The 19,139-nt window shown below is 39.9% G+C and overlaps 5 protein-coding genes across 7 annotated transcripts; 3 read left to right on the top strand and 2 right to left on the bottom strand.

The window, feature by feature from the left end:
- The first annotated feature begins 367 nt into the window (after positions 1 to 367).
- LOC133835317 (histone H4-like) lies at positions 368 to 1,024 on the top strand. The gene has a single exon (XM_062265324.1). It carries the CDS (start codon positions 404 to 406, stop codon positions 674 to 676), a length of 273 nt encoding a protein of 90 aa, XP_062121308.1. The 5' UTR covers positions 368 to 403; the 3' UTR covers positions 677 to 1,024.
- A 278-nt stretch (positions 1,025 to 1,302) lies between these two features.
- LOC133835315 (histone H2A) lies at positions 1,303 to 1,802 on the bottom strand. The gene has a single exon (XM_062265322.1). The coding sequence runs from the start codon at positions 1,746 to 1,748 to the stop codon at positions 1,374 to 1,376; it is 375 nt and encodes a 124-aa protein (XP_062121306.1). The 5' UTR covers positions 1,749 to 1,802; the 3' UTR covers positions 1,303 to 1,373.
- A 165-nt stretch (positions 1,803 to 1,967) lies between these two features.
- LOC133835316 (histone H2B) lies at positions 1,968 to 2,425 on the top strand. The gene has a single exon (XM_062265323.1). The coding sequence runs from the start codon at positions 2,004 to 2,006 to the stop codon at positions 2,373 to 2,375; it is 372 nt and encodes a 123-aa protein (XP_062121307.1). The 5' UTR covers positions 1,968 to 2,003; the 3' UTR covers positions 2,376 to 2,425.
- Positions 2,426 to 11,593: 9,168 nt separating this feature from the next.
- Positions 11,594 to 14,059, top strand: LOC133835314 (uncharacterized). Its single transcript, XM_062265320.1, has 5 exons — positions 11,594 to 11,992; positions 12,082 to 12,276; positions 12,901 to 13,032; positions 13,091 to 13,376; positions 13,536 to 14,059. Exons 1-5 carry the CDS (start codon positions 11,669 to 11,671, stop codon positions 13,736 to 13,738), a joined length of 1,140 nt encoding a protein of 379 aa, XP_062121304.1. The 5' UTR covers positions 11,594 to 11,668; the 3' UTR covers positions 13,739 to 14,059.
- Positions 14,060 to 14,571: 512 nt separating this feature from the next.
- Positions 14,572 to 18,606, bottom strand: LOC133835311 (large ribosomal subunit protein uL13m). Of its 3 annotated transcripts, XM_062265315.1 has the most exons (7): positions 18,356 to 18,572; positions 18,168 to 18,291; positions 16,689 to 16,945; positions 16,384 to 16,532; positions 15,586 to 16,324; positions 15,196 to 15,524; positions 14,572 to 15,138 (listed from the first exon to the last, which is right to left on the bottom strand). In XM_062265315.1, exons 1-7 carry the CDS (start codon positions 18,377 to 18,379, stop codon positions 14,670 to 14,672), a joined length of 2,091 nt encoding a protein of 696 aa, XP_062121299.1. In that variant the 5' UTR covers positions 18,380 to 18,572; the 3' UTR covers positions 14,572 to 14,669. The 3 variants fall into 3 exon arrangements, with proteins under 3 accessions (XP_062121299.1, XP_062121300.1, XP_062121301.1); XM_062265316.1 differs by lacking the exons at positions 18,168 to 18,291; positions 18,356 to 18,572 and adding an exon at positions 17,016 to 17,125; XM_062265317.1 differs by lacking the exons at positions 14,572 to 15,138; positions 15,196 to 15,524; positions 15,586 to 16,324; positions 16,384 to 16,532; positions 16,689 to 16,945 and adding an exon at positions 17,489 to 17,925 and having other exon boundaries at positions 18,356 to 18,606.
- Positions 18,607 to 19,139: the final 533 nt, after the last annotated feature.

Genomic DNA, 19,139 nt, shown 5'->3' with positions numbered 1-19,139 from the left:
CGGTGGCTGGCGCACTCTTACGAGCGGCCTTAGTTGCCAGCTGCTTACGAGGCGCCTTGCCTCCGGTCGATTTACGAGCAGTCTGCTTAGTACGAGCCATTTTTATTTCACAATTTTTACTTCACACAGCAAATGTTAAAACACAATAATCGAACGAAGCGATTCGGCTCTCGTATTTATAGTAAAACTGGTGGTGGGTTGCCGAGCGAGAACGAGAACGAGCGATCGGGCTGTTGCCATGCCAGCGTGCTAGCGTGCCAGCGTGCGAGCAGCACGTAGATACATATTGCTGACTCTTTCTGGTTTTCGTATCTTTGAGTATAAATAGAGGCGTTTGAGTTGGACCGAACAACAGTATCTTTCTGACTTCGGTGAGTGTTAAGTAAAATATTAAAAGTGAAAAATGACTGGTCGTGGTAAAGGTGGCAAGGGCTTGGGAAAAGGTGGCGCCAAGCGTCATCGCAAAGTGTTGCGTGATAACATCCAGGGTATCACGAAGCCAGCTATCCGTCGTCTAGCTCGTCGTGGCGGTGTGAAGCGCATCTCTGGTCTTATTTATGAGGAAACTCGTGGTGTGCTGAAGGTTTTCTTGGAAAACGTTATCCGTGATGCAGTCACATACACCGAACACGCCAAGAGGAAGACAGTCACAGCCATGGATGTTTGTACGCTCTGAAGAGGCAAGGCCGCACTCTGTACGGTTTCGGCGGCTAAGAAAATTTGTATCTACTACAAAATACAAACTTAAAACCCACATCAATCGGTCCTTTTCAGGACCACCAAAAAATTAACCAAAAGAGAAGAAAATCAATATGTATTTATTGTTAAAAATAAAGAACGAAAGACTATATTTTGATTAACGTTAGAGAATAACTCCCTTAAATTCATCCAGATTGCCCCTGTTATTCTGTAGAATTTAATTCTAAGATACAAATAAATAAATTTGTTCATTTGTGAGATGTTAATATTTAAAAAAAAACGGCTGAAATAAGAATATAATTTACTGATGCAGCGTGTTGTAAAATACTTTTTGACACGACTGTACCTCGAGTACACTGCAGATACTTTGTCCATGTGAAGATCAAAATATTGAAATACTTTTTGACACAACTGTACCTCTTGCACAGAGCAGATACTTTGCTCATGTAAAGATCGAAATTTGAAAATCATTTTTGACGCAACTGTACCTCGTGTGCCACGCATATACTTTGCTCAAGTGAAGTACTCAATATTTAATTTCTGAATGAATGAATAAAAATACAATTATTTTTGTATATTAGAAAAATTATTCTCTTTAGTAAATTTGTGGTCGTCCTGAAAAGGACGTTTTGGGTTTTGGTTGATTTGTGTTATATGCGAGTTTGAATTTGAATTTAAGCCTTCTTTTCGGTCTTCTTGGGCAAGAGAACAGCCTGAATATTAGGCAAAACACCGCCCTGGGCAATGGTGACACCCGAAAGCAGTTTGTTCAACTCCTCATCGTTGCGGATGGCCAATTGCAGATGACGAGGGATAATCCTAGTCTTCTTGTTGTCACGGGCTGCGTTACCAGCCAACTCCAAAACTTCAGCGGCCAAGTACTCCATCACAGCAGCCAAGTACACAGGAGCACCAGCACCAACACGCTCGGCATAGTTGCCCTTGCGAAGCAGACGGTGAATACGGCCAACGGGGAACTGAAGACCAGCGCGGTTGGAACGAGACTTTGCCTTTCCCTTAACTTTGCCACCTTTACCACGACCAGACATTTTTATTATTATTTGTTATTTCACTGTTTCACACACAAAACTCGAATATTGTTGCCACATGCAACCATTGCCAGCTATTTATACTTTTTCCAGCTACCTACTCGTTCCGTTAAGGGATGACAGCTGCTGCTGAAAACCGGTCGCGTTGAGAGCTCGTCTAACGGAAAGCGTTGCTACAATAAAAGTATAAATTGGACGTGTTTTGGATCTCTAGCAAAATATCAGTGAAGTGAATTTTTAAAGTGAATTTGAAAAATGCCGCCCAAGACTAGTGGAAAGGCAGCCAAGAAGGCTGGCAAAGCGCAGAAGAATATCACCAAGAACGACAAGAAGAAGAAGCGCAAGAGGAAGGAAAGCTATGCCATCTACATCTACAAAGTGCTGAAGCAGGTCCATCCTGACACCGGTATCTCATCGAAGGCAATGAGCATCATGAACAGCTTTGTGAACGACATTTTCGAGCGCATTGCTGCCGAGGCCTCCCGTTTGGCTCACTACAACAAGCGGTCGACTATCACCAGTCGGGAAATCCAAACCGCTGTCCGTCTCTTGCTGCCCGGAGAATTGGCCAAGCACGCTGTCAGTGAGGGAACCAAGGCTGTCACCAAGTACACGAGCTCGAAGTAATTCGATTTCTTTGCACAACCTACACACCTAAAGTAAAAGGCCCTTTTCAGGGCCACAAATTACCTATCCAAAGAGTTTAAATGTAAAAATAGCAAACAATAGATCTACGTTTAAATGTTAAAGACGTCAGTTATTAAAGCAAATCTCAACAAGATAGTCAAAGATCACAGAGCCAGTGCTCGTAGTAGTCAGCTTCAGAAATAGTAACAAATGAGAATGCGTTTTGGTATAGACTTGCAATAATAACACATTCGCGGCCAAATCTGCGGGTTAGATCGACAAGCTCTATATAATTTAAATGAAGTTTGGTATGGTAGTAATGTTTGTATGAAAACTGAATACATAAAAATATGCAGAGTATTAGTAAATCGACACAATGCATGTCTTTTAATTTGCCCGCACAGCAAAACGATTACCAAGTTCCGGAACCAGTCGAATTCTGCAAAGGATTGCGCTCTCTCTCAGTATCATTCATTCCTACTCTCTTTAGCTTTGGGTCTCAGCTGCAAGCTACAGCGGTTCATTGGTAATTTGGCTCTCAGTCTTGTGCTGGCTGTCAACGTTGTCGGTTGTCGTCAATTTTTCGTGGCCAACTCGATAATTCTTTAAGGCAATTTTCCTCGCTGCCCGTGGCTTGTTGTCGCTGTTGTTGTTGTTGTTGCTGCTGTTGTTGCCGCTGCTGCTGCTACTTTGCGTTGCACGTCGTCGTCGTCGTTGTTGTCGTTGTTGTCGTCGTTGTCGCGCTCCGACCTCACACCCAAAAGGCAGAACGTGCCGCGAACGAACGCGTGTGTCTGCTGCCTAGGCTATCTCTGCCTATTGTGTATATGGGTGTATGTGTGTGCGCCACAGCCTGTGAGCCTGTGTGCTTGTGTCCGTGAGTGCGTCTTTCTATGTGTTATGTGCATGTGTGTGTAAGCAAATGTTGAAAGCAGCATGGCCCGAAAAGACAGCACTGAAAAACGTTGCATACTTTTGGGCGCACCGAATAATGATTTTTGTGTGCCCGCTGCGTGTGTGAAAAATACGAAATACAAATAAAACACACAACACAACACTGCACAAAGTACGAAAAAAAGAAATTAAAGAGAAAATGCGAATTACAAATTGAATAATCGAAAGCAAAAGGAAAATCCAATAATTGCAAGTGCTTAATGCAAATTAAAAGCAACAACGAAAAGGGAAAAGGAAAAGCTTCGAAATGAAAATGAAAATATGCAGGCAGGCGAAGCGACTACGCTGAAATACAAATCTGACATTGGCAGCAGCAGGCACGCACACAAACACACAAACACACACACACACATAGAACACTCACAGTACACACATTCACACACATGCAGAGGCGACAACAGCCTGCGTCCTGTGCCCGAAATTTGGCCGATGAATGAACTGACATAAAACTTGACGAGCATAGCTAACGCAAGCACACCCACACCAACACCAACACACAAACACACACATACACGTTAAACACACAAGCTCTCGCACACAGTCAACATTTAAAAGCATATAAAAAGGCCATTTTCATAGATTTCCCGTTGTGCCCTTGTCAAAGCAATAGAAATATCGAAACCGAAATAGAAACTTGTCATTTTTGGAACGTGCCGCGCATTTTACACACACACAAAAACCCACAATCTCACACACAGCAGTTGAAAATAAAACTACAAGCAAAAAAAAGGTGGGTCAAGTGCAAAAAGAAAAACGAAATGAAAATGAAAATGAAAAAGCAATGCGAATAAAACAGAAAAAAAAACGCAAAAAATTTATTTTAACTAGTTATATACACGAAATGCGAACGAAACACCCACAATCCAACAAAAAAAAAAAAACGCATAGCATGGTTTGCAGCGTTGCCCAAAAATAGAGCAACGATTACATGGCACACACATATATACATTAGTTGTGTTTGCGTGTCTATGTATGTGTGTGTGTGTGTGTGTACATATGCAGAACAGCATAAATCATTATGTTTTGGACAGCTCAAATTGTAGCCAAATGTCAATATAACACTTTGAAGTAGCGGGAAGGAAGGAGGAAGTGGAGAGCATGGAGTAGGAGTTAGGAATAGGAGAAAGAAAGCAGAGGAAGCATTGATGGAGTGGGATCAGGCAGTAGGTTTAGGGCTGCAGCGATGGCAGGGCTGGAGCAAAATGAAAAGTTAAATAAAAGAGTGGGAAGCGCTGAAGCGAGGCGGCAGTTGTGGTACATAGGCCAGGCCCAACGTGTTTTCTAACAAACAAAATGCTCGAACACACACACACACACACACACACACAGCCATACAGACGTACAAAAGAACAGGAAGTTACAGGCGGGCTGCGAGGGGGATGAATTAGGCAGAAGGGGTGGAGGAGAGCAAACTGTGCAAACTCCTGTCTGCAGCAATTTTACTTCCTTGAAATCCTTTACAACAACAGCAGAGCAAAAGCAGCAGCTGCAGCCTTTTCGCTCTCCGCTTAGTATGCTAAGCTCGCACTCTCTCTCTCTCTCTCTCTCTTTCTCATTCTAGCTCTTATTGTACTCTTTTTCTCTCTCTCCACGCAGTCGCATGAGCTAGCTGGTTAGTTCCAGTTCACAGTTCACAGTTCACAGTTCATAGCTCATAGTTCACAGGCTCGCGAAGACTTGCTTACAAATTCAACTCCAACTCACAGTCGCTGGCTCATTTGTTTATTTTTAGTTGCTGTCATAGTAGCTGCCACACACACACACACACATATATATACTTTCTCCTCCCACTCACAAACGCACGCACATTCCTACAATCGGATGACACACACCCACACTAAAATACTTACACAATTACACTGACCACTTGTGTCTGCAATTAAGTTGCATTTAGGCTCTTGGTCATTATTAATACTCTCATTTAAGTTGGCCTGCTACGCTACATCATCCCCCTGTGCTACACAACAAGCCCGTATTAGAAATGAAACTGGTTCAAGGTCATTCGCGTGCTGCATGCAGCAATCAAATACTATGGCTACAAACGAGGTTGTTGCACCGCCTTCGTCACCCACTTTTGAGAGGGGTGCAAATTGGGACCACGACGTGGTCAAACGCTTGCTGCTGGAATTCTCGCAGCTGTGTCCATAATTTGCGTTCACTCCCAATCCACAATTCACAACTCACATTCACATTTAATGCCCCTGTTTATGTAGTGTAAAATAAAAAAAAATAACAAAAAGGCCAAAACGAAGATTTCTAACAAAAGTGAAAACGCGATGCGGCCGTGGAGTTTTGTTGCGGGGGGCAGTTCTGGGACTTGTGGGGATTGCGTGTCGCGGCATTCATGTCCATGACATGGCGAGGTCTACTTTATACATATATATAGTATATATGTATACACAGTATAAACTTATGGGCGAGAAGCTCACGTGTCTGGGGAGCAAGCAGAGCGGACAAGCTTCGGCCTTTACGCCACTGCTGAGGCGCAGAGGTGTTTATTTCAGACAGAGAACGAGAGACGCGCATAAACACACATAAAACAATGATATGCATAAAACACTCACACACACATACACACACACACACACTCATATATACAGTCGCTTACCCAGTGGCTAAATATCCCTTTAGGAGCTTACGTAAGCGCCAACATCTGCGCCCGAAAGCTGCCTATATAATTATTTCTAAACACCTTTATACGGGATTTAACAAGCAGATGAAATGAGAGAGCGAAGCGAGAGAGAAAGAGAGAGTGAGAGTGTGAGTGTGAGAGAAAGAGAGAGGTTGGGCACAACGAGTGAGAATGCGTGAACATGCGTGAGTGGGTAATGAGTCCCTAATAGATCTGTCATGAGTTTGTTAATAAGTATTATTCCCTTCCCTGCGATACAGAAAATCTGTGGAGACAACAGGCCAGAATTTCACGAATAAATGCCTGAATTTCGTATTCGACACAAGGGAGAGAAAACTTGTAATTAAGCTAGATGTTCAATGTGCCTTGGGAGTACTTACTTGATACTTTTTGCGTCAACACGAACTAAGTTTAAGGCTCTCTCGCTATTAAATTGCAGACCTTATTAGCATCTTACATTTATTTGATGAACAACAAGCCACAACTTACCTTCAGTATCGAGCACTAACACTTTCAAAAATTCTTTTGATACAAAAATTGCACTAAAAAATGAATCAATGGCATTCGCATTTAAAGTTTACTACATTAATCAAAATGTTTTTGTAAAATTTAAAAAGGTGGATATAAAAAGTTCTTTAGAAGTATTATGAAAAAATTATTCCACGTTTAACATTCTCTTGTTCGAGCTATCATAAAATTTAATCCATTTATGTGAGTAGTAGACTTGGCAATAAATAATAATATAGTATAATTTTGCGTGTACAGATTTCAAATGTTTCTAAAGTTTTAAACTAAGAAATTACTAATAAATTGTAATTTCCTTTATTTATTTGGAGTTAGGCAGATGTTTATTTTCTACATATTTTACATAATTTAGTCTATTATAATATAAATACTTTATAATATCATATTCTTGGACTTGTTTTATTTTGTTTAAAATATTCCATTATAAATCATAAGTTTTTCACAATGCTCGCTAGCAATGTTTGCTATACTTACGGTAGGCACAAAACTTCTTAAAAATCAAAAACTTCATTCTCTGGCAATATAATACCAAAATTCAAATAGAACCCGCCGCTTTTCTATGGCTTTATAATGAATACGCCTATTAACCTGATTTGAGCTCCAACTTTGCCCCTGCCTCTCACTGACCTGTAGTTGGTCGCCTAGCTGCTCATTTGGCACCATCCAACGCGATGGCGCATTAATTACCCAGTTGCTGGTAATTATTATAAAGAAGGAACGGAAAAAAATGGAATTATGCATTAAGTAAAAACTTGGCAAATGCATTTGCAAATGCGAAGAGGAGATGGACGCAAAAAACACGTACATAAGTACGCTGCGTTTTAATTGAATGGCATGAAATGTCTCGACCCGGAACCATCACCGAAAATGGAAGCCAATGAAGTCAGCATAAGCAAAGAGCATAGCAAAGAGCATAGCATAGCCGAGCGTATTAAGGTAGCAAACGATTTGCCCCCAAAGCCTGTTCTGCATGTCTGCTAATGAAATATTCATTCGTAATCGATAATTCCGCACCAGGGCAGCCAGCGCCGGGCATAATAAGCCAAAAGCCAAAGGCAAAATCCGAAACAGCAACTGGCAGCTTAGCTTTCTGCAACTGCCACTGCCACTGCTCCATTGCCACTGCTTCACTGCCGCATAGAGCGTGTCGCCATTGAGCACGGCCATCGAATTGAGGACGAGAGTCAAGTTGTCTGCAGGCCAGACCGAACAACAGTTCGCCCAAAACAACATAAAATTCCAATATTTTAGCACAAATTTATATACGCAACTTGCAGGGCAAAAGTCGCCGCCTGGCCCGGCATAAATCGCAGCAGCATTTTGCTCGACAGCACATTTTATGCTGCCTCATTGGCCACATGGCGCAACGGTGATATGAGTGCTCTATATATAGGCGTCTATATATATGATAAGTGGTGCTGTCCCAGGTCGGTCAGGCCATCATCATTATCATCATCAGCATCAGCGAGAACATAATCAGATACTCAAGTCTAAATCGCCTTTCGAAAAATGCAATTTTGCTCTCGGTCTGTGTCTGTGTGTGTGGAATATTATATTCTCGATTGCATAAAATAAACATTTATCATAACAATGATCAAACATCGAAGCATGGGCAATCGATTTAAGCAGAACGAATTTATCGTTAGCGCGAGTTTACCGCTTTATGCTTGCGAATTAAATGAAATTCAATAATGATATTATTGATAAGATGTATGTTATGAGGATGTTATATTTTTTTATTGAAGACATGTATTTATCAATAATTATTTAATTAAATAAAATAAATTATATATGTTTTAAATCTATATTTACAAAAATAACATGTATTTATAAATAATTATTTAATTAAATAAAATAAATTATATATGTTTTAAATTTATATTTACGCAGGATTCTTTTTAAATATTTGTAAGGTCGAATCAAAAATCAATATTAAGGAACATACATATGCTGGCTAGTCGGTATTCTTAAACATCTCAAGCACAAAATATAATAATAATAACTTATATAAAGGGACTAGTGTCACATATTTGCATTCAATTGTAAAATGGAGCTAGTGGTGTTTACATTGGTAGAGAGTAATGGCCAATGGTCAAATATATCTTATCTTAAATGTTGGTAGAAAATCAGTTCTGGTTCAGTAAATATTTTATCAGCCAATAGAATAATATTCTAATATTCTATTCTTCCAATATTCGAAGAAGAAGTGGATTCGGTTGCATTTACTTCTAGTAATTAGAAGGCATACATCGAAAACAACTTCGGTATTAACACATTAAATGATTCCATATTTAGCTTCCCATTTTAATATTCCTTATAAGTATGTTTCAAGTAATTGATGGTAAACATCACTGACAGCAAATAAAATATATTTACATACATCGATAACTCACAAACTTAAAACTGTGAATTGTCTATTGCTTTTTGCTCAGTGATTATCAATTTCCAAACTAATTTTAAGGCCCAATAGTTTTCCTTAAATGAAGTTCTTCAAGCGGAAAAGTGGAAATTCAATGTGTACAATATTCACTTAAAGTACAATAGAATTCACATTCAATAACATTGATTTAAAACAGAATACATACACATAGAAGCAATATACATATGTAGGTATTATTAATGCGAACAACTGAGTGCTTCAATGTACACACAAGTGTGAAGCATGCCCAAGTCCAGCCAATTAGAAATTCTATTAAAAGTTATTTGCCAATGCAGTACACTGAAACCCACACATACACACACACACACACATCATAGTCCATTGAGTGCAACAAAAAGCAGCAGCTGCTCGAGCAGCCAAGTATCCGTTATGAATATATCTAGGCTTATGTAATATAAAGCCACGAGGAGTGCTTCTAAGGCAGGCCAAGAGGAGTGTCAGGTCATTGTCTATGCATGTTCATAAATAGGAAATGCAGCAAACGTTGGCACCTCCATCAAACCCAACGACAACGACAACGACGACGCCCCATACACAAGACTGTAACAGGCTTCAACTATGAAGCAAATACAAGCAGAAGGGATTGACAATAAATTTACATGCGAAGCACTTCCGTTACGTGGGCATGGAAGGAGAAAGGGGAACTTTTTCGACTGGAAGCCAGGTCCAAATCGGTTTATATGCAGATGAGCATAATTGATTTCAAATGGGTAACAAGAAGCCAGAAGAAGGGTTGAGAGGACTAAGAGCGAGCTGGTTCTATTGTTTGACAGTGAAGAGCTTAACGGCATAAGCAGCAGATGCCACGATAGATAGCACACGTCCAGGTCGAGATGGAGGCAAAGGAGGAGAACCGCTTGTTGAGGATGAAGATGATGTGCTGAAACCAGAGCGCACTCATTAGACACTTGAAGCTTTGGCTGCAGCTCAGCTCAGTTCAGCTACAGATGTGCAGCGATAACAGCCTTAGATAAGCATATAGAGAAGGACAGAAAGAGAGAGAAAGAGGGGAAGAGAGCGGGGAAGCTGCGACAACCTCGCGCGCAAACTGGAGCAAGGACAACGGCGACAGCAGAAGCAGCAACAGCAACAGCAGCAATAGCAGCAAGAACTTCACATAAAAATAACACGAATGAGAGCACAAATGGTTACATTGCCTGTCGACTGTCGACAACGAGAGAGACAGCAAACTTAGGGAGAGAGAGAGAAAGACAGAAAGAGAACGAGTTACATGTAGACATATGTGCAGTGAGGCAGAAATCTGTCAGGCAGGAACACAGCTGCCTGTGGCATCTTCACTTTGCGTCTTCTATCCACAGGTTGACTGGCCAGCTGCAGTTGCCTGCCTGTTTGTTGTCCTGCTGCTAGCAAACGAGTCCTTGTCCTGCTCAAACTACAGCAACAACAACACGAACAATAACTGTAACTGTAATAACAGCAGCAACGACAGCCACCTTCATTTGTATGTCCTGATTATGACAACTCAAGGAAATGCAGCCTGACTTTCGATATGTACACTATATTCTCCATGGAATCGCTTTCATGCAGGCATCTCAAACACACACACACACACTCTCATATGGCATGCTCTTGTATCTGTGTTAATTGCCTGGGCGTGTGACATAAAAAACGTATTCTTAAAAAAAGCATTGCATACGCGCAGGGGCAATTCGAATTACAGTCGGGGAAATCAAATTGATTTCATTTCGAGTTGGCAGCAACATTCACGTCTCACAACTCACGACAACTCGCATATCGCATTCCGAATCACACGTAATTAAATTGAATGCTCGGAAAAGGCGTGCACGTGCACAGACCGCCATCGAAATGCTCTTTGCATGGCCATTAAGTATACGCCATGTTGGTTAAGTCGTGGCAATTAATTGTAGCTGTGTTCTCAGTCGCTTTGCAGTTATGTTTTTTTTTTTTGTTTGCTTACGTTTAAATCAATAATCACTAAGCGAACTTCCAGTCAATAATCAATTCAATTAAGTAAATTAATTTCTAAATTTAAGATCTTTTAATGGAGTTTTGACATTTAACTCGTCAAGTTTCATAAAAAAAATCTCTTAATATTTGTTTATATTGAGTCCAGTACTCAATAAAAGTTACTTCGTATTGCTTATTACTTGAAAGCTTATTTTAGTGCATAAAAATAAATATTAAACTTCAATAAATTGAAACTTCAGGATTTTGTTGTAGATTTGTATTAAAGTGTCCTAAAATTATAATAATAAAAAGTAAAAAACGACAGTTGAGTAAATAAATGTTTAATATTATATTTCATAATATTTCTTAAAAAACTAATCACGGATTTTGTTCGTTTTTCACAATTGTAATCCAATTTTGATGTTTGCCTTAAATCAGCTTTTATTTATGCAACTTTGTTGTCATAGCTGACAAGCCCTGACACTTCCATGAAGTGAAAGCTGATTGGCATACGCGGCGTATGAGTGACAGTTCATATCAAATTACGATTATGGTTATGTGAACATGGGAACGACTAATGAGCGACAAGGGAGAACTAACTGCTCTTAACTGATGGCATATTTTTCTTGTTAACCTATTGCAGAAGCAGTCGAAAACGAAACGGAGAGATATACGAGTGAGAGATAGAGAAAATTGCAAAACGGAGCAGGTGAAATAAAGGTGACGTAAAGAAGAGTCAGCGCCGCTGGAGGCATCAAATTTTGCACGCCCAGGAGACGCAACGGTGATGTGGGACACATCCCGCAACGGGCGATGCAACAACCCCAACGTTATATACCGTCTGTATCTGATCTATATGGCACGGACGAGATAGAACTGCTGCTGGACGAGATACGTGAGCTGGAGCTGGAGCCGGTCTGCTGTCAGCTGGACGATGAGCAGGACTTTGAAATAGCTGGCAGCAGGGCCGGCGAGCTCTCGCTATCCCTTGAATCGCCATTGGGCACATGCACCTCATGGGATTCCCATGCCAACTACAAACAGCAACAACAAACGCCGCTGCCATGGGGCGTTGCCCTACACTGTGATCCGCAACACTTGAAAACGCCTACAGGGATTGTGCGCATACTATTGGTGGTACGTTCGAGTCAATCATTGTTGTGGACTATACTCGTATACATAACATATAAGGTATTATTAAATTCTTTTTTTTTACACTTTTGCAGTTATCCTCGGCCGTCTGCCTGGCCTGCGAATGCTCCGCGGGCACAGTCCAGGTTGGCCTCTTTCTACTGCCACTCATCGGACGCCTGAGGCTGATGGTCTTCTGTGCGCTCTTCTCGCTACTCATCACATGCCTCATGATCTTTCTCGATATATCGCATATAGCGCTAATGTTCCCATTCAACTGGACGAAAGTGGTAAGCTGGAATAAAGAAAGATAGTCTATACTAGATTATTGTTCATTTCAATTGAATATGAGAATTCCTGATGAATGTTTTCTTTTTGTAATTTATGGAATGAACAAGTTAGGAATATGTCTAAAGCATTATTTATTGACATTTAAACCTTAAAAAAAATGTTGCTCTGATTTGACCATCATTCTGTTTGATTAGTATTGGACTAACTTTGACGTATTTTTGCAATATACAAAACATACTCTTATATATTATTAACAATAATGAAATTTATAAAATAATTCCAACTTCAAAAACTCTTAAAAAAGAAAATAAAACAATCAATTACAAAGGTGAAAATTATTATAATTTGCTCATTTATTATATTATATATTATTACATATACATACATACATATTATTATTATTTATCACATTTGGATATCTAGTTTTTTCATTGACTTACTTGGTTTATAATACTATATATTTTATTAAGTCAGAACTTTTAATAAGCTCACTAAAAATAAATTGGAATATTTATTTTTATTTAATTAAGAATATAATGCAATGCTTAGTATCCAAATATGAAACCTTTTTTTGAATTACTTTAACAATAAGTGAATTAAAATATTTAATTATTTTTGCTTAGAATACGTGGATGTACCTGAGCATTGGTTTAATATTTATTTTGAGCTCCACGCTCCTCGTCCACATGGTGCTGTATGCGACTGAGTACACATGGGTATCCAAGCACTCCAGGGACACGCTCCTAGCGACAGGCGTAAGCAAATAAAATATGTGAAATATATATTCTAGGATTTATATATATTATCTTTTAGCTGATTGGCTATATATGCGCCTTGGAGGCGCTACTGCTGTCGGGCATCGCCTCGTGGCCCTGGTCGCAGTATCGACAGGTGCCCGACGATGCCAGCGAGCTGTTCATCGAGGATCGCGAGATGACGCCGATGAGTCCCATTAATAGCACCGATCTGCAGTTGCAGCCTGAGTCGAATCACAGCCTGGCGCAGTATCAGCACAGCAGCCAAACCAACGGCAATGCAACGGCGGCCGATGCATATAACCAACAACAATCGTCCTATAATCAAAAGCCTTATATACCTGGTGAGTTATGCAGATATACTATATAGATACCCCGGATCGACTTAAAGAGTTCTTTTTTCCTTGACCAATTTTATTTTTAAATAACAGCTTTGTTAACCGTTAAATTGTTATGAAATTGTTCAGAATATCTATGAACTTATTGCTTTCATCCACTTGCAGCCAAACGACCCAATGAGCTGAACCAGCGTCCAACATTGGGTCACACACAAACCGCACGCATTAAACCGAATCAGCGTTATCGCGAGGGCTATCATTACCAACCGGTTGCGTCAACGTCCCGCCAGAGTCCCACATTCGTCGTAGGCGATGATCTGGGTGCCGGTCCATCCACGTCCCGTTCCAATGATAATTCTAGTGCGTGATACTTTTTATTCCTCAACAACAACAACAGCAACAAAAAGAACAAAAGCAACAAGAAAATGAAATTTATATGATGATAGTAAAACCACAACTAAAAAACTCACATTTTTGTCCACTATAAATGTCAGCGATAGATAAAAAGTTGAGGTTGCATTTTGGATCGCAGAAACAAAACAAATTGTTGATTAGTTTAAAAACAAAAAAAAAAACAAAAACAAAATACAACAAAGCAAAACGTAAAGTTGGAAAACGAAAACAAAAACCGCAAGCAACAACAATAATTAATTTAATATCTGTGTGTGTGTGTATAAAAAAAAAAACAACGTAAATTACGAGCAGAAATTTAAAGAATTTAAAACCAAGACAAGAACAAATTGTATGACAAGAGAAAAAGAAGCGATGAAGAATGTTGAAGATTAAACAACCTTTAAGTTAAATGTATAACAACAAATTGTCGCCTAGGACTCGTAAATTGAAGCAAACATAAAAAACAAAACAAAACGTAAACAACAATTTGGTTAGTTGTACAAAAATAATAAATGTTAGAAGGCCACGAAACTGGGCTAAAAAAATATGAAGAAATTATAAATAATTGGCAACGCTTTGGGCCAATTGCACAAAAAGCGATTCACAAATTTTTCGACAATTCGAATGCAAAATTCAAAAACACCCAAAAAAAAAAAACGAATCAAGCAAACGGAAGGCAATTTCACATCAAGAGAAAGCAGAGGGGAATAGAGTGGGTTGCATACAATGAGCATGGAAATGGAAATCAACTTGTTATAAACGTAGTTTTGCTTATTTTTTAATAAAAACAAATAATTCAAGAATGAAATACGAGTACTAACAAATTTTCTTTCTCTTTTAATTTTAAATTCTCAAAAATGCAGGTATTATTCTCAAAATGATATCCGTGTCTATACAACATTAACTTTATGCCGATTTCAAGCCCAAGTCTTTTTCGACTTGCGACGAGCACATTGCCATCATTTCATCCTTTACTTTCAGGAAGTTCTCCACAGCCTTGGGCTTAGCTTCAGGCCAAGCAGCCAAATCACGATAGATGGGGCGACAGAACTTCATGCGATAATTGGAGTTGGCGAAATCAATGATATCATTAAGGCGATCAATTAGACGAGCACGAATAATCAAACGGTTGATGCGGAAACGCAACTCTGCGTTTTTCGATTGCTTCAGATTGTAGGTGCTCTCCAGCAGATCAATCTTTTGGGCGTTTAGCTCAACAATGTCCTTGCTCTCAATCAGTTTGCCCAAGAAAGCAATCTGTTGATGCACCGAAATAGGTTTCTTCAGTTCAGGGTTGTTGGCCAATTGCTCAACGGTCTGGGTGCTCCACAAATTCGACAAATCCTTGATGACATTTGCCAGCGTTTCATCGAATCTATAAAGTAATTATTAATTCTCCAGTTCTATAAAATGTGATCTAAGCTGCACATACTTGGGAATAATGGGTGGCATGCCCTCGCCCTTTAACCACAAGTCCCAGTCGACAACGCTCAGCTTGTCCTTTTGCTCTGAATCCTTGAAGTAGTCGTAGATCGCTTCCTTAAAGTCATTGGTGTCAATCGATTTGTAAGCGTACTTCTTCAGATAGTCTCGTAGAAAAGGTTCAAAAACTGAAGGACCGCCAAACAGATCTTCCAAATACCGTAAGAATGTGGAGCCCTTGTAATAAGGCACCTGCGAGAATGCATCATCGGGTCCACAGTTACTCAAATCGACCACCAATTTGGTCAGTTCGGGTGTACCAGAGAGTTGTGAACGCAACTGCAAGCGAAATGGAATTTAAATTCACACAAAAGTAGCTTAAACATCATTAGGTACTTACACACTCTTGCAGTTCGATAAGATTGCTCAGCATCCTAAAGTCCAGCTCCTTGTCGCCCTCTAAACGACCCATAATCTTGGACTCGACAAACACCGTGAAGCCCTCGTTAAGCCAGAAGTGCTCAAAATTCTTATTGGTCACCAGATTACCCGTCCAGCTGTGCGCAATCTCATGGGCCACCACATCAGCCAGCGACTTGTCGCCAGCTAGCAAAGTGGGTGTGACAAAAGTCAGGCAAGGATTCTCCATGCCACCATAGGGAAAGGACGGAGGCATCACCAGCAAATCGTATTGTTTCCACACATAAGGACCGCACAAATCCGAGGCGGTCTTTAACATAGTCGATGTTTCCGAAAACTCCTGGGCGCAAGCATCAACAATGCCCTCCTCAGCCCACACATTTGAATTCTCGCCCAGTGGACGTGACACCAGCTTTCCAATGGCAATGGCCACCAAATATGCTGGTACAGGCACCGTTTGCTTAAAGTGAGTCTTGCCCGCCTCCTGTTTGTCAATGATGGCGCTCATCAGCGCCGTCAGCTCGCTGGGATGCTCAACAACCGCATCGTAGCTGAACTTGACAGCAGGCGTATCCTGGCAAGGAATGACAGAGCGCGCATGTATCGATTGGCATTGGGAAAACATATAGGGATGCTGTTTACCCAGCGTCTGGGCGGGACTCAGCCATTGCAGGGCACTGGCATTGTTTGCGGTCTCGTAATCAATGCGTACGCTTAAACTGATAAGGATAAGCATGGATTATTTACAATTATCATAAAGATTACTTATCGCACTCACCTGCCCTTTGCTGTGCCGGCTGGCAACTCCAGCGTCAGCTTTTGGCCGATATCGGCCACGGGATCGCTGATGAAGTAGCTGATGGGCACTTCAGTGCCGCCAGCTAACAACGTGGCGTTCTTCACCTCAATATCGCGCACATCCAACAACTAAAAAATTAATTGAAGTTTTAATGGAAGCTTAAATAGAATACAAAATCAAATCAGGCAAAAATCGGCAATGTGCAATTAAATACAATTTGTTTACGATAACAGATATAAAGCAGATAGAGATATCGACATTCAAGTGTTAGCTCAACTACTTACGATCTTGTCCAGCTCATTGCTCAGCACATTGAATTTGTGCAGAACGCTGCCTCTCAACTTAGTGTTAGTAAAGTCCACCTGCCAATTGATGGCGCTGTGCTCGGTGGTTATCAGCTCTGGTTGCGAGTAGCTGCTAGGATCAACTTTACCCAAACGTCCCATATTTCGGCGTTGTTGTAGCGTATAAATCGGTACTAATGACAAACTATTATGATGAATTGCCGGCTGTTGTGTTGTGCACAAGTTTCGTCGAAAGACTGCAAACAAAAGGCAAACGTTTATGCTTTTTATTTCGAGTGGTGCGATAAGATAAAAGGCGTTGCCCACAACCAATAATGTAGGCTTGTGGTTAATAGATTAATTAATGCAACGTTACCAGCTGTTTGGCGCGGAACAACGCTTAAAAACTGCAAGTAATGAGATCACACACAATCACAAGTTCAAGTTTGTGTGAGTGATGCAAAAATTGAGCGTGACCGCAACTTTTATCAAAAATCGCAAAATATACCAAATATACCCGTAAACCTTAGACAGCTTACTGATATTAACGCGTCTACACCAATTTGTCACACAATACAAATGTAAACAGGTTTTCAGCAAAATTCGTTATTTTTGAAAGAATTCAACCGCAAACGCTATTTTTCAAGCAAATATTGTTAAAAGCTAAACTTATACAACCATTGGTCACACTGTCTACTGACAAGCCGGCTGAAACAATATATCGATAGCTTTATCAGTAAATCCAAACTTCTATCGGAGACACCCTGTGCTTTGTGAAAGTAATTATCGCGCCTTCACGATTTATGAATATTTTTTCCATTTATATATTTTGCTTAATAAATACAGTTTTAACGCAACACATAATCTTTGGGATAATCCATAATTGCGGGGAAGTTCTCCAGCGTTTCCTTATCAATATGATCTAGTCGTTGCGGCACAGTGCGTGGTGTGCGTATTTGATTAGTGACATTCGCCAAAATCTCCTCAGGCACTTTATCATCGGCAAATAGATGCAAACGTTGCATTGTGTGTCGACGCTGCAGATTGCCAGTCATTGAATTGTACACGGCCTTCTTCATGACCATAGTGGGATCCTTTTCGTGGAGTTGCCAGGCAAGTGTCCACGAAGCGCCACCTGGATAGCCTGTGTGATGGAAATAGACGCGCTTCACCCACTCGTCGCCAGGTAGCGCTATTTCCTTGGTGTTAATAAGCACCACATGATCGCCGCAATCATCTGCAATTTATGTTTTGGGATTTAGACTTGATTGTGGAAAACAATGGCTATTTAAAGCTAACCTAGACTTGCTGCAACTTGTGGAAATCTTCTCAACTTGCATTTCACTTCGACCGGCTTCACAATGACAGCAACAAAAACACGCGACACTCGTGACGTAACGCGCGTAAAATGAACAACGTATTTTCACGCGTTTTCACTTAAAACTATTATAATGAAACTTGGTTTTGTGTTCAACTTACTCATTGGATGATAGATGGGCTTGTGCAGACCCATCAAATGTGTCTTGACCAGCCGAGCGGACTCGAAAGGATTTTGCCAAGTGCAATCGTAAATGTGCCATTGTCTGGCAAATGTGGCCCATTGCTGTAGGTAAACATCAATTAATTTCTATTGATATTGTTTATGAAATGTTTGCTTGCAAACATACCTGCACACGTTTAGCTATAGACATGTTTCTTTCAATTTAATTGAAAATAATTTAAAAACAGTCCAAAACAAGACTATAATTTATTTACGTGCCTATAACCAGTGTGACCGTTATCCTCAAATTTAAAAATACAACTACACGCAGAAAATAATACTAGATTGACTTCTGATTGGTCTTATTATAAATTTGTAAAAAATTTGGTTGGTTAAAAAATTAGAATTTCTACGAAATAATAGTTAAAAATTATGACAGAAAATGCATTAAATAATGTTGATTGATTCCAAAATGTTCAAAGTAGACTGCGCAATTTTTAACTCGTGTAAAGTAGGCTGTGCGCAATTTTTGACTCACGTGAAGTAGGCTGTTGATGCAAATGCGAACCAACTTAAGGTGGCTGCGCTTACGCAGGGTTTCTAAATGGCAGCACTGGTAAGTGTAAGGATAATGTGCTGCGCGCGTAAAATTTCAGATTCAAATTGTGTATAAGAAAAACAACGTCAGAGTGTGATGATTTTTGTTATTTATTTTCGTTTGTAATTTCATTTAAACATTTTCTATAGTTACTAAAATTACTTATGCACTGTTTATTATTAATATTAGTTAAATATTATTGAAAATACATTAGTTGTTTCACGAAACAATTTATAAACATCCTTGGTACGTTCGCTGCCTTACAGTTTGCATTCGTTTTATTTACTATTTTTTTTTTTTTTGTTTGTGTTAATGGAAATATATATATACACATATATATTTGTATATATATTAAAAAACTAACAAATAAGTC

The sequence above is a fragment of the Drosophila sulfurigaster genome, chromosome 2L (genome assembly GCF_023558435.1).
Source record: "Drosophila sulfurigaster albostrigata strain 15112-1811.04 chromosome 2L, ASM2355843v2, whole genome shotgun sequence".
Lineage (NCBI taxonomy): Eukaryota > Metazoa > Arthropoda > Insecta > Diptera > Drosophilidae > Drosophila > Drosophila sulfurigaster.
The sequence above is the reverse complement of the archived record's forward strand: the minus strand, read 5'-3'. Positions and strand labels throughout refer to the sequence as shown.

Excerpts from the sequence above, each read along its gene's own strand:
- LOC133835317 (XM_062265324.1), top strand. The coding sequence starts at position 404 with ATGACTGGTCGTGGTAAAGGTGGCAAGGGCTTGGGAAAAGGTGGCGCC.
- LOC133835315 (XM_062265322.1), bottom strand. The coding sequence starts at position 1,748 with ATGTCTGGTCGTGGTAAAGGTGGCAAAGTTAAGGGAAAGGCAAAGTCT.
- LOC133835316 (XM_062265323.1), top strand. The coding sequence starts at position 2,004 with ATGCCGCCCAAGACTAGTGGAAAGGCAGCCAAGAAGGCTGGCAAAGCG.
- LOC133835314 (XM_062265320.1), top strand. The coding sequence starts at position 11,669 with ATGCAACAACCCCAACGTTATATACCGTCTGTATCTGATCTATATGGC. Across the intron at positions 11,993-12,081 it reads TTGTGCGCATACTATTGGTG|TTATCCTCGGCCGTCTGCCT; the intron begins GTACGTTCGAGT and ends ACACTTTTGCAG. Across the intron at positions 13,377-13,535 it reads TCAAAAGCCTTATATACCTG|CCAAACGACCCAATGAGCTG; the intron begins GTGAGTTATGCA and ends ATCCACTTGCAG.
- LOC133835311 (XM_062265315.1), bottom strand. The coding sequence starts at position 18,379 with ATGTCTATAGCTAAACGTGTGCAG. Across the intron at positions 18,292-18,355 it reads CTATAGCTAAACGTGTGCAG|CAATGGGCCACATTTGCCAG; the intron begins GTATGTTTGCAA and ends GTTTACCTACAG. Across the intron at positions 16,533-16,688 it reads GCAATGAGCTGGACAAGATC|TTGTTGGATGTGCGCGATAT; the intron begins GTAAGTAGTTGA and ends TTAATTTTTTAG.